This window comes from Alternaria ethzedia, assembly GCF_023757985.1.
Source record: "Alternaria ethzedia strain BMP 0044 chromosome Unknown scaffold_8, whole genome shotgun sequence".
In the NCBI taxonomy this organism is placed as follows: domain Eukaryota; kingdom Fungi; phylum Ascomycota; class Dothideomycetes; order Pleosporales; family Pleosporaceae; genus Alternaria; species Alternaria ethzedia.
Window position 1 is genome coordinate 3874 of NW_026056201.1, and position 13275 is coordinate 17148.

The 13275-nt window shown below is 28.3% G+C and overlaps 1 protein-coding gene across 1 annotated transcript; it reads right to left on the reverse strand.

The window, feature by feature from the left end:
* Positions 1 to 11620: 11620 nt before the first annotated feature.
* On the reverse strand, positions 11621 to 12883 carry J4E87_004220 (uncharacterized protein; the record flags this gene model as incomplete). The annotated part of the gene is made up of 2 exons (XM_049375843.1): positions 11621 to 12455; positions 12735 to 12883. The coding sequence occupies 2 exons, from the start codon at positions 12881 to 12883 to the stop codon at positions 11621 to 11623; spliced, it is 984 nt and encodes a 327-aa protein (XP_049234052.1).
* Positions 12884 to 13275: the final 392 nt, after the last annotated feature.

The window sequence follows — 13275 nt, forward strand, 5'->3', positions numbered from 1 at the left end:
AGAAGCACTTTACTATATCTAAGAATATACTAGCTCTACTAATCTTCTCTAAGATAGTAAGTATATAGTCTTTATACTTACTCTTATTATCTAAGTATATAAGAATATTATTAAGATAAGCTATATAAATTATATCTAAGTAGTTATATAGAGTTTTATTAATAAAGGTTTAAAAAGTTCTAGAAGTATTATAAAGGCTAAAAGATATTACTAAATACTTATAAAGGCTATACTAAGTAAGAAACGCTATTTTTTCTTTATAGCTTTTCTTAACGTAAATAGAGTTAAACGCTATAATAACGTTAACTAGAGTTATAACTTAGACCTTTACTATTCTTACTAACGTCTTCTTAATAGTAGAAGAAGTATTTTAGTTCTTATAGGTAATAGTATTAAGTTCTCTATAATTAATGTAGATATATAGTCTATCTAAGAGCTTCTTAATAATAAGAATAGAAAAAGTATATAAAGAGGTAGAAGAATAGATAAATCTCTTTCTAATTATCTTATTAATATAGGCTTTTACTACTATTATCTCTTCTCTTATAAAGCTATAGATATAAGGCTTAGGTATACTAGAGCCTAGTTTAATATTAATTATATAGTCTACGCTAAGGTATTAAAAAGAAAGAATATTTATAAGCTAAGAACTAAAAAGATCTAGAAACTTATTAAGAATATATAAAAGAATAAGCTTATATATCTTCTCTTTTAATATTAATAGGCGCTCTATCTTAGCTATATAATACTTAAAGTCTTCTTATATAATAGAAGCTAGCCTAGTAATCTATTCTCTAAATATAGAAAGGTTATAGTTATTATTATAAAGATTCTTTAGCTACTTAACCTTATTAAAGTAGTAGAGCTCTAGCTAGACTATAGAGTCTAGGTTCTTAATAGTAGTAAGAGATGCAGCTTCTACGCTAATTATTAAGATCTTAACGTTACTAGTAGTAGTATTTCTAGTAGTAGCTTTCTATAATAAACTCTTAGGTAGGTAATTCTTATAGATAGTTTTCTAAAGTCTATCTTTAAGGTAATTTACTTTATAGTCTTTATAATTAAATATTATAGTGCGTAAGAAGCTAAATCTAAGAATAGAGTAATAGTAATTAAGCTAGTTTATACTAAGAATAATATTATACTTATCTATATTTATAATATAATATAGAACTATAAAAACGTAGTTACTATATTTAATAGTAATATCTATAGCGTAAGTAAAGTAGACTACTTCTTCTCTATCTATAAGAGTAAGATAGATAGGCTTTATAACTTAGAAAGTAGTATACTACTATTATTTAATCTAGTCTTAACTAATAAAGTAAGCGCTAGCGCTAGTATTTATAAAGGTAGTATTCTTTTACTATATACCTTACTATTACTTTAGCCTATATTAGAACTATAGCTAGTAGCTAACGTTAGTTTATAGTTTATAGAGAGTAGTATTAGAGATATAATATATTCTCTAGATTCTACTATTAGTAGTGCAGAAAGTAGTAGTAAGCTTCTAGACCTTACTCTATTAAATATAACGTTATAATACCTAGGCTACGTTACGCTATTATTACTTCTACTTATAGTTTTAATTAGAAGTATCTAAAAATCTAACTTAAACTTAGTTTTATTATTATTAATAACGTTATTATACCTCTTACTAGAATCTTCTTTAATATTAATAGCTATAAGAAGTAGAATATTACTTAATACTATAATAGGCTTACTATAGTAAGATACGTTCTTATTAAATTAATTATAACTCTTCTTACTATATTTATAATAAGCGTTATTATCTTAAAGCTTATACTTTTTTTCTACTATTTAAGTATCTTAAATCTTCTACTTAGTATAATAGTTTATTTACTATTTTTACTTAGAGAACTAGTTACTAAAGACTTATTAATAAGACTTAGAGAGCGTAGCTATAGCGCTAATAGTTTTACTTATATAGATATTCTATAAAGCTTTATTAACGCTATAGGCGTAGTAGAGAAACTTTATAAAGATTTTCTAGTTATTAGAGATAGTTACTATTATATTACTAAGATAGGTATTTATTAGTCTATAGGCCTTCTTAATTAGAGTCTACTATAAGTAAGTATAAAAAACGTTAGTAACGCTAAGAAAGTAAGCTTACTAGACTATAAAAGTCTTACTTTACTTCTAGCGCAAGCTATTATCTATAAGAGTAGTTTTAGCTTTACTAAACTAGTTATATATTAAGTAGATACTATTAAGAGTGTCTAGATATTCTATAAAGTTAGTAACTTTTATCTTCTTAATAATAGGCTAGACCTTACTATTAATATATTATCTAATATAAGCTACTTATAGAGTATTATTAGAGATAGTAAGATACTTATTAATAGTAGTCTTACACTAGCGCTTATAGTCTTTATCTACTTTACTCTTAAACTCTAGAATATTAGATATCTTATATAAGGTTAAAGCTATACCTAGTAGGTATATACTACTTAGTAGGCCTTTAGGTAATAGTATAAAAGTATAACTATATAAACCTAGTAGCGCTAATCTATATAAGTTCTATAGAAATAGAAAGAAGGTAGTAGACGTAGACTACGTTAGTAGTAGTAGACACTCTAGGTTCTAGAAGAACTAATTACGTAATACGCAGGTATTACGTAAGTTACGTAGTAAGAAGATACTATAATAGAAGTGTTAGTTAGAGTAAGGCTCTTAGTAAGAGTTAGGTTACTTATAGCGCTTACGCTAGAAAAAGGTATAAAGCTTATAACTTAGCTTATAGGTAAGTAGCTTAGTAAGATAAGTCTTTTATTTACGCTAGGCATTTTATATACTAAGAGTAGTTTAGTTAAGCTACTACTAAAGGCGCGTAATCTTAGCGTTCTTAGTCTTATACTTACTTTTAGCCTTAGCTTTAAGATTATTATAGTTCTTATACTTAAGATAGTGCTTATTCTACTATATATCTATATTACTATTAGTAGCCTTAAACTTCTTACGTATTATATTAAACGTAGTAGTATCTATAGTATTCTTAAAGTAGGCCTTTAGCTTATTAACTTTAAGAATTATAGTATTATACTTAAAGACTATAGCTTTAAACGTTAGATGTCTAGAGATCTTATCTACGTTAGTAGTAGTAGTAGACTATAATTAAGTTATAGCCTTCTTAAGCTTCTTAAACTCTTAACACTTTACCTAGTATATAGAGTAGCTAATACTATTAATAGCTTAGAACTAGTTAACTATCTTAGATAGCTTTTTAATACGCTAGTTCTTATTTTTAATTTAATAAGTAGCGTTATAGAGTATAGTAAAAAGTATAGTAATATAGAAATACTAGTTATAGAGATAGTCTATAACTTACTTACTAAAGTTATCTATATTAGTAATAGTAGAGGTAGTTACACTATTATATATACTATTACTAGTAGAGTAGTCTTAATCTACCTAGATTATAAATAACTTTATATTAGTTTTACTATTATTAGTAGAGTTATTATATTACTATAGCTTAACCTAGTTATAGAGCTTACTTTTATTATTATAGAAAAGAATATATACTTTATATAAGTTATTCTATAAAGCTTCTATAGTAATATTACTAATCTTAATATAGATATAGTTATTATTATCTAGAGTCTAGAGTTCTTTATAACTACTATCTAAACCTACTAGTAGAGTAAGTTATAGGTAGTATATAAGAAAGAAGCTCTTACGTTATTAGCTAGATATTACTAGTAGAGGTAGAAAGAGAGAGCTCTTACGTTACTAATTAGTTATTAGTAGAAGTAGAAGCTTTATAGATTCTTAGGTATTTTCTATAATAGTCTAGAATTAACTAGCGTTGTTACTAAAGCTAGCGTCTTAGCTAAAGCTTATAAAGAACGCGCTAGGTACGTTAAAGCTATAGCTTAATATAGTAATAGTATAGAATAGAGAGTATAGATATTATAGAGACGTAGTTAGTTACACTAAAGATATATACTACGTCTACTTACTCTAGTAGTTTACTACTTTTGTATTTACTAGTAGAATAAGCTAGTTCTTTTCTAATTCTATAATCTATTATTACTTATATAACTAAGCCTAACACTTCTATAGTATTCTCTATTAATAAGTCTAACTATTATAGTAATAGGTATTTAGCTAACTACTACTAGTCTTATCTTTATAGCTCTATCTTTAGTATACTTATCTACGCGCGTAACATTAGCTCTATTAAGTTCTACTTTATAGTTATATAATAAAGCTCTATAGACTTAGTTAGTAGCGTCTATAAAGTGTTATTTCTAAAAGAGTATATATATCTAATTTACTTAATAAGTAGCTATTTATAGTAGTAGCGCTTTCTTAGTAAGTTATATATAGATAGTCTAGAGTCTAATTATAATATAACTTAATAGTAGCTTTTAACGTGTAGCGTTCTAGGTATAGAAAGTTAAATATAGTATAGTGTAATAGGTAGAAATATAAGTTAAGATTATATTACTTATAAAATACTACGTTATTAAACAAATAGCTATATAGATAAGGTTTTAATATTTCTTACTTAATATAGAGCTAGGCCTAATTAGATAGAAGTTATAAGTTTAATTTATAATAATTTTATAATAAAGGTTTCTCTACGTAGCTACTTAAGACCTTATAGTAACTCTATATATCTAACTTTATAACTATCTATACCTTCTCTACTATACTAGTATCTCTATTATACTACTCTTCTACTCTCTAAAGTTATCTTAATATTAGTTTTAAGCTTCTAGTACTACTTCTCTCTAGATAAAGAAGCTACTTAGTACTCTAGTAGAGTATAGATTATTTATAGAGTATTTAAAAGAAAAAGATCTTATAAGAAAAAAAGTATAAGATTAGAGATCTTAGATAAGAGACTATTATCTAGCTTAGTTTAGTAGTATTATTAGCTTCTAGTACTCTAATAAAGCCTACTTCTACGCTAGTTAAGACTTTTAAATTTCTTAATACTAGTCTATAAAACTAGTCTAGTAGTATTATTAGCTTCTAGTACTCTAATAAAGTCTACTTCTACGCTAGTTAAGATCTTTAAGTCTCTTAATACTAGTTTATAAAACTAGAAAACTTTTAAATTTCTTAATACTAGTCTATAAAACTAGAAGACTTTTAAATTTCTTAACACTAGTCTATAAGACTAGAAAACTTTTAAAACTAAGATTATTAGTAGTAACTAAAAGAAGAAGGCTATAAAAACTTATACCTATAAGAATCTTTAAGTTAAGATCTCTAGCTTTAAGATCTCTACTATTACTCTACTCTTTTCTAGCTAGCTAGATATAAGTTCTATATATCTATATCTCTATTATTATATACTAATAGTATTTAGACTATAATAATAATATATAGTATCTAAAGCTTAGATTCTATATCTAGGTTAATAGTCTTATGTAAGAGAAGAAGGTCTAACTAGCTATACTTATATTCTTAATTATTCTACTTCTACTTATAACTAGTATTAGTAGAGTTATTAAAGATTATATTATTAAGTTTACTACGCTTTCTACTTTATAGGCTCTTAGATAGTCTTAACTCTAGCTTACCTCTAGAACTACTACTACTAAGATATCTTCTACCTCTATATCTCTATACTAAGAACGTAACTTCTAAATAATTATTATTATTAATAACGCTAGCTATAAGCCTCTAAGCCTTTTAAGCCTATATACTACGCTACTAAAGCTATTATTAACTACTTTCTTTTTATTACTAACTCTTTTATAATTATTATTATTAATAACACTAGCTATAAGCTTCTAGGCCTTTTAAGCTTATACGCTACGCTACTAAAGCTATTATTAACTATCTTTTCTTTATTACTAACTCTTTTATAATTATTAACCTTACTATATATATCTACTATAACTAGTATTCTATAAATAACTATAGACTATATAAGGCTATTATTAAGTATACTAGCTATAAGCTTCTAGGCCTCTTTTAAGCCTATACTATTTAACTTTAATATATATACTTCTATAAAGACTATATATTCTATAATTAACTACTCTCTAGTTAAGATTACTAATACTAAATACTACGTTCTTAGTAAAAGAGCTATAAGAAATATAGTATACTAAGGTACTACTACTAAATTAGGCAAGTACTCTATTATTACTACTTTCTCTAGTAAAAGTATTATTAGTACTATTATTAATCTATAAGATAATTACTAATAATAGTATTAAAGTCTTTAAGAAGCTAGTAATAAGTTAACTTAGACTTACTTCTAGAACTACTATAGAAGTATCTTATACTTCTATAAAATAATTACTAATAATAGTATTAAAGCCTTTAAGAAGCTAGTAATAAGTTAACTTAGGCTTACCTTTAGAACTACTACTACTCTAGCTACTACTACTCTAGCTACTATAGAGTGCTTTATACTTCTATAACTTTATACTAATACTAATAGTCTTAACTTAGGCTTACTTCTAGAACTACTACTACTCTAGCTACTATAAAAGTACTTTATACTTTTATAAATCTATACTAAGAATATAACTTTTAGATAGTAGTCTTTAAGTACTATATATCTATAAAGATATACTACTTTAAATATATTACTAGCTTTCTTATTAGCTATAATAGCTCTTAGCACTTAAAGATTACTACTAGTAACGTCTACTATACACTAAAGTAGCTAAACGTCTAGGCTAGTAGTTTTTATACTATTATACTTTAGTTAGCTTATAGCCTCTATTAAAGTTAAAGCTATATTTAATACTTTATTAAAAGCTAGTCTAAAGAGCCTAGCTTATCTAATTCTTTTCTATTAGTAAGAAGTAAAGAAGCCTAATACTATATCTTTCTTACCTAACTCTTTTACTAAAAACTCTAAGTTAGTTATCTAGCTTTTTTAATTCTTTACTATTAGTAAGAAGTAAAAGACTACTAGCTCTATATTTCTCTTTTTAGAATATAGCTAGTAGCTTATCTATTAATAATTACTAGTAGAAGTTTAGAAAGTAGTAAAAGTATAGAATAGTATATATAGAAAGAAGTATATAGTAAAAACTTTAATTCTAACTAACTAAACTCTACTCTTTTACTATAGTTAGTATTTAAACTCTAACTTATAACGCTACTCTAATCTAATATCTAGATTATTTCTCTAAGTAGTACTCTAAATAGCTAGAATAAAATATAAAAGCTAAACACTCTAAGGCTAGTAAATATCTATATATTATAGTAGTAGTACTATATAGATACTACTTACTTATACCTTATAAAGAAGAGAAAAAAGTAAGCTATTTTATATCTATTATTACCTATCTATCTACTTAATCTCTACTACTATACTTTTACTACTACTACGTAAGATTACCTATAAGAGTAAGTAGAATTACTATCTAGCTTAGCGTAACTTTTATCTTCTTATTATTATTATTATTATTATTATTATATACTAGAAGTGTAGAAAAAGTAGAAGTAGAAATAATAAGTATAGGCGTAGGCGTAGGCGTAGACGTAATTATTAATAGTAGTATAGCTACTATACGCTAAGTATACTAAGTAAAGTTTTAAAGTAGACTATATTACTATTAGTATATAGTTACTAACTCTAATAATAGTAGTACTATACTTACTTACGCTTCTAAACTATACTAAACCTTAACTTACTTTAGTAGAGCTTATTCTATTACTATTACTACTATTACTACTATATAATAAATTATAGTAGTAGTACTAAGATTATAGTACGTAAAGTGCTAAATAGAAGGCTAAATAAAAGAGAGTTAGAAGTAGATATTTTAAAGTAGTTACTACTATTATTATTATTAATATAAAGAGTATTATATAATAAAGAATTACTATAGACTAAAGTTTTAATAGTTATTATAGTAAAGTGTTAATATAGAGTAGAGTAATAATACGTAGTTAGTAACTCTATATAGTAATCTTATTATAGATATATTTTCTAAATATCTTATACTTACTATATATAACTATAGAAATTAAAAAAACTTATCTTCTAATGTTTGCTATAAATATAGATAGTAATAACGTACTTATAGAGAGTAATAGTAATAAAGGCGTATCTAGTAGACTTAGAAGTAGACTTAGAGGTAGTAATAAGTAAGCTATAGAGCTATAAAAATATTAAAATATCTCTAATCTAAGAACTAAGAGAAAGCTCTTAGCACCTAAGTAGTAGAAAAAGTAGAAGTTAGAATAGGTAGAAGTCTAGATAGCCTAGTATAAGTAAACTTTAAGTCTAGAGCAGCGTAGGTAAACTCTAGGTCTAAAAGCAATATTAAATTATAGTACTATACTACTATAAAATATAAAATAATATTTGCGTAGATAAACTATAGTATAGAGAATAGTAGCTTAAAAGAGATTATAAAACACTTTACATATAAAGAATACTTTTTTTCTTCTTCTTTTTTTCTCTATTTAATAACTTTCTATTTTAAAGAACTTCTTATATCTCTAAGAACTCTATATACTAAAGTACTACTCTAACTAAACTTAATACTAATACTAATATTAATATTACTTTAAAAATATCTTTCTCTATAATAAACAACGTTATAATTAGTACTTCTAATAACCTCTTTAAGAAGCGTCTTATTATTAAGTATATAATAGCTCTTACTATACTAATTATAGTAGTAAGTAACTATAAAAATAGTTTAAGTACTATTCTAGATAAGACTATTCTTCTTATTAAGAACGTAATAATATTTACTATTTAAAATATATAAAAGAACCTAAGTACTAGATTTAATCTAGAAGTATAAAGTATACTAGAAATACTTAATACTACCTCTAGAGTATTAGTTATTCTTCTTATACTAAGTAGACTATTTATAAAGTAGAGGCTAGACCTCTTACGCGCTAAACAAAGATTTATAGATATATAGTATATATAGCTCTAGTAAGTAAAGATTAAGTTATTTAAAGTACTACTAGTAGCTCTAATAATAGAAAAATGTAACTTTATTAAGGCTACGTTATATAGCGTATATAATAGGTAAAAAGTAGAGATTTTTTATTATCTTTATTAGGTGTATAATTATTAGACTAAGATATAGGTAGCACGTCTTAAAGAAGACTATATTAAGTAGGCATAGTATACTATTATAAATAACCTAAGCATTATTATAAAGTTTAGACTATAGCTATAAGAGCTTAGAAGTTATTAGTATAAATAAAGAATAAGTAAGTAAGTAGGTAAGTAAGTAGGTAGGTAGGTAGGTAGGCGAGTAGGTAGGCAAGAGTAAATATAGATAGTAAGTAGTAGTTACGTAATATAGCTAATATAGCTAGCTTATAGATAATTATGTATAGAATATAGGTTAATTATATAAGTATTATATAGATATCTTAGGTTATCTTATATTAGAGGCTTTATACTAGCAATAAGCTTACTTAGTTTCTTTTTAGTATTACGCAATTATATAAAGCTAGTGCTAGTACTAGTTAATAGTCTAGATAGCTATTAGTAATATATAATAAATGTAAAGTAGTTAGCCTATTATAATTACGTATATAGTAACTATTATATTAGTAATAGAGGTAGAGATAGTATAGGTATAAGTATTATAAGTTATAAATCTAGGCTTACGTTAGAGATTTTTAAGTTTACTATTAGGTCTAATATAGTAACGCGTTATTACGTAATTACGTAATTACGTAATTATATAATTATTTAATTTTAAAAAAAGTACGCTATAGGCTCTATTTCTTAGGTCTAGAGAGAGTTTTAATAGTTATAAGTAAGATTATAGTCTTAAAAAAGATATATTTATTACTTATTACTTATTACTTATTACTTCTTACTCTTTATTAATTATCTACTTTCTATATTTATATACTATATTACTATACTAGTAAAGCTAGCGTTATAGCTACTAATATAAAGTTCTTACTTATTATAACTTTATATTTCTACTAGCTCTCTTATACTTATATACTATATAAAGCCTTAAATCTAATTATTCTTTATTAATAATAGCCTAATATAGTACTACTATTTAGTATATTAGTTCTTTACTAGTTTAGTAACTTCTAGCTCTTAACTAAAATACTTACTTAACTACTAAGTAGGTAATTTCTTATATATAAAGTTACTATTTTTTTTATATTTAAGTTTAAGTTTTATTTATTACTATCTTTTTTTTTACTTATAATAAGTTTATAGTAGTATAATATATAAAGACCTTAAGAGCTTATAAGTAGTAGTAGAATACTTATAAACTTAGAATAGGTAAGTAGTAGTAAAATATAAAAAGGCCTAAGCTTATAAGTAGTAGTAGAATACTTATAAACTTAGAATAAGTAAGTAGTAGTAAAATATAAGAAAGCCTAAACTTATAAGTAGTAGTAAAATACTTATAAACTTAGAGTAAGTAAGTAGTAGTAAAATACTTATAAACTTAGAATAAGTAAGTAGTAGTAGAATATAAAAAAATCTAGGCTTATAAGTAGTAGTAGAATACTTATAAACTTAGAGTAGATAAGTAGTAGTAGAATACTTATAAACTTAGAATAAGTAAGTAGTAGTAGAATATAAGAAAGCCTAAGCTTATAAGTAGTAGTAGAATACTTTTATTATACTATAGTAGTAGAATACTTATAAACTTAAAGTAAGTAAGTAGTAGTAGAATACTTATAAACTTAAAATAGGTAAGTAGTAGTAGAATACTTTTATTATACTATAGTAGTAGAATACTTATAAACTTAAAATAGGTAAGTAGTAGTAGAATACTTTTATTATACTATAGTAGTAAAATACTTATAAACTTAGAATAAGTAAGTAGTAGTAGAATACTTTTATTATACTATAGTAGTAGAATACTTTATATATACTATAAATACTATAGTAGTAGAATATACTAGATATTCTATTATACTATAGTAGTAGAATACTTTACGTATACTATAAATATTATAGTAGTAGAATATACTAGATATTCTATTATACTATAGTAGTAAAATACGCTAAATATTCTATTAAGCTATAGTAGTAGAATATTTATTTTATAAACCTATTTCTTAATTATTATATAAAGAAATATAAAAATAGTAAAATACTAATAAATTACGTTTTAGAGTCTAATTATATTTTTTTAATATTAAAATTTGTACAATAATTACTAAATAGGCTCTTAGTATTAATAGCAGTTTACTAACATGTAAACCGCGCCGTTTCTTTATAGAGGGTTAGTGTTGAGCGACTAGTGACTGTGGACATGTTGAGGTTCCTCGGCCTGCAGGAGCGAACCTTCCCGAAACAGCCGGACCCGTTGGGCGGGGGGTACCGGTAAACTAGTATAGGCCCTGAGGATGCCTGGCCGCAACTGAAACCAAAAAGCGTCTGCACACATCGTGCTCTCGGAACACGAGAGAGAGACAATGTCATTAGCGTTCAATGTGGAATAAGAGAAGTCTGCTCGCTCCCGAGGTCGTACAGAGTTGATGATAGAGCCTGCTGGATAAGTCCAGGCCACAAAACGATGATGTCATACTAGCGCTTCCAGGGCGCCATCACCCAATTTGGTCTCAATTGTCGGCACGATTGCGCGCTCTCGATATTGAAGTGAAAGCCACCTGAAACACTCTGAATATATCTCTTCATTGAAATCGGCTTTGGTCATACACTATCGTCTCTCTTGATTACAGTCCTCATCATAGCATCCTCCTCCTCATCCAAGGCATCTCCTCCATGGGTTTCGGCTGCCTCATAGTTCACTCCGGAGCCATCCTCGTCCAAAGGTTCTTCTTTGATGACGTTCTTAGTCAAGGTGCTTCCGTCAGAACTGCTGCCTGCGTTGGCGTTCCCAGAGGTGTTTTCCATACTTGATGACGCTTCATTGACGTTTGTGCTATTCGTCATGGCGGCCTGCTTTGCATCTTCTTCGTGACGGAGATCGGAAACTTCGCGTCTTGCAACCTTTCGAGCTGGCCGTGCTGATGATGGAGAGACCGGGTCCAGAGTCCGCTTTCTATGACTCTCTGGTTCTTCAGGAATTTTTTCAGCCTCTGCCTCAAGTTCTGCCTTTGCCTCAAACTCAGCCCAAGCTTGAAGCCCAGCCTTGCACCGTCGGATAGCATCCAACCGAGCCTGTTCCAAGTGCACCAAACCCACCATGTCTGGGCCTACAATCTTGCCTTTTCTCCAGAAAGATGCAGCAGGTATGACTCTTAATACTTCAGCATCGTCCTCGGCAAACATTTCTGCTAGTTGCTTGTCGCAAGGTGAGATACCGGCATCTGTGAGCGATTTTATTACTTCAGGGCTAGGTGTCTGCATCTGATCGATTCGTAGGTTCCGTCGCTTTTTGAGCATGCTTCTAATGTGCGCCTTGTCGAGTGGCTGATTGGAAAAGGTAAATTTGTCCAATTTCTTCCATTTGTGCAAGTTCTCCTGCTTGTTCATGTAGGATGCAAAATGGCCTTTGATCTGTCCATCTCCGCCAGCAGGACCACTACCAATTGAAATGGATACGATGTCTGGACAATATCCAAGGATATGACGGATTGAATCGTCAGTTAGATTTTTGTTTATTAGGAAAATCTCGCGTAGCCCGTTGTTACGTGATACCAAATCAAGGATATCATTGTCTGAGATATTGGCTGCACTGTTGGCGATCTGAAGACTGTGTAACCATCCTGTATGAAGTTTTAACGACCTCATGATGTCACTGGTCCAGATGTGAGCGACAGTGTTCGGAGGCCATACATACTTCCCGATCGTTCCAACTTACCTAGAGATGGGCACTTCGTCTAGATTAACACGACGGACTCGGCCTTGCAGTTTGGCTTTCTCTTTGTCCCAATCGGACTCGTCTTCGCAACAAATGGACTCGTTCTCGGAACAGGGTGACAGGCGTAGGGGCTCTGGCGTCAGCGACATGATTGGATTGTGATATCTTCGGCGTGCGTGATTGCAAAAGTGCAGTTGGACAAACAGATGACAACAAGTCGGGTCGAATCCCTATGTATCGTGGAATGGACGCTTCCGCAGTTGAACGTGTGCTAGGATTAACACCTGCCTCACCGTCCTGAATCGTGTATCGAAGCGAACTGAACGCGTTCCCTTATCGGATATTGGGCAGCTTGGGTTCCAAAGACTTGATGAGCATGATAGCTTTGAGAGGTGCGCTGGGTTTTGCGGCTCACGGAAAAAGGGCGGAACTGAAACAGCCCAAGACTCGCTAGTTGCGGGGCCGTCCACGGGTCTCAAGGCCGAACTCAAGCCGAACGCCACCGACGCGATGATCAATGTCCACACTGCTTCTTCGTCAC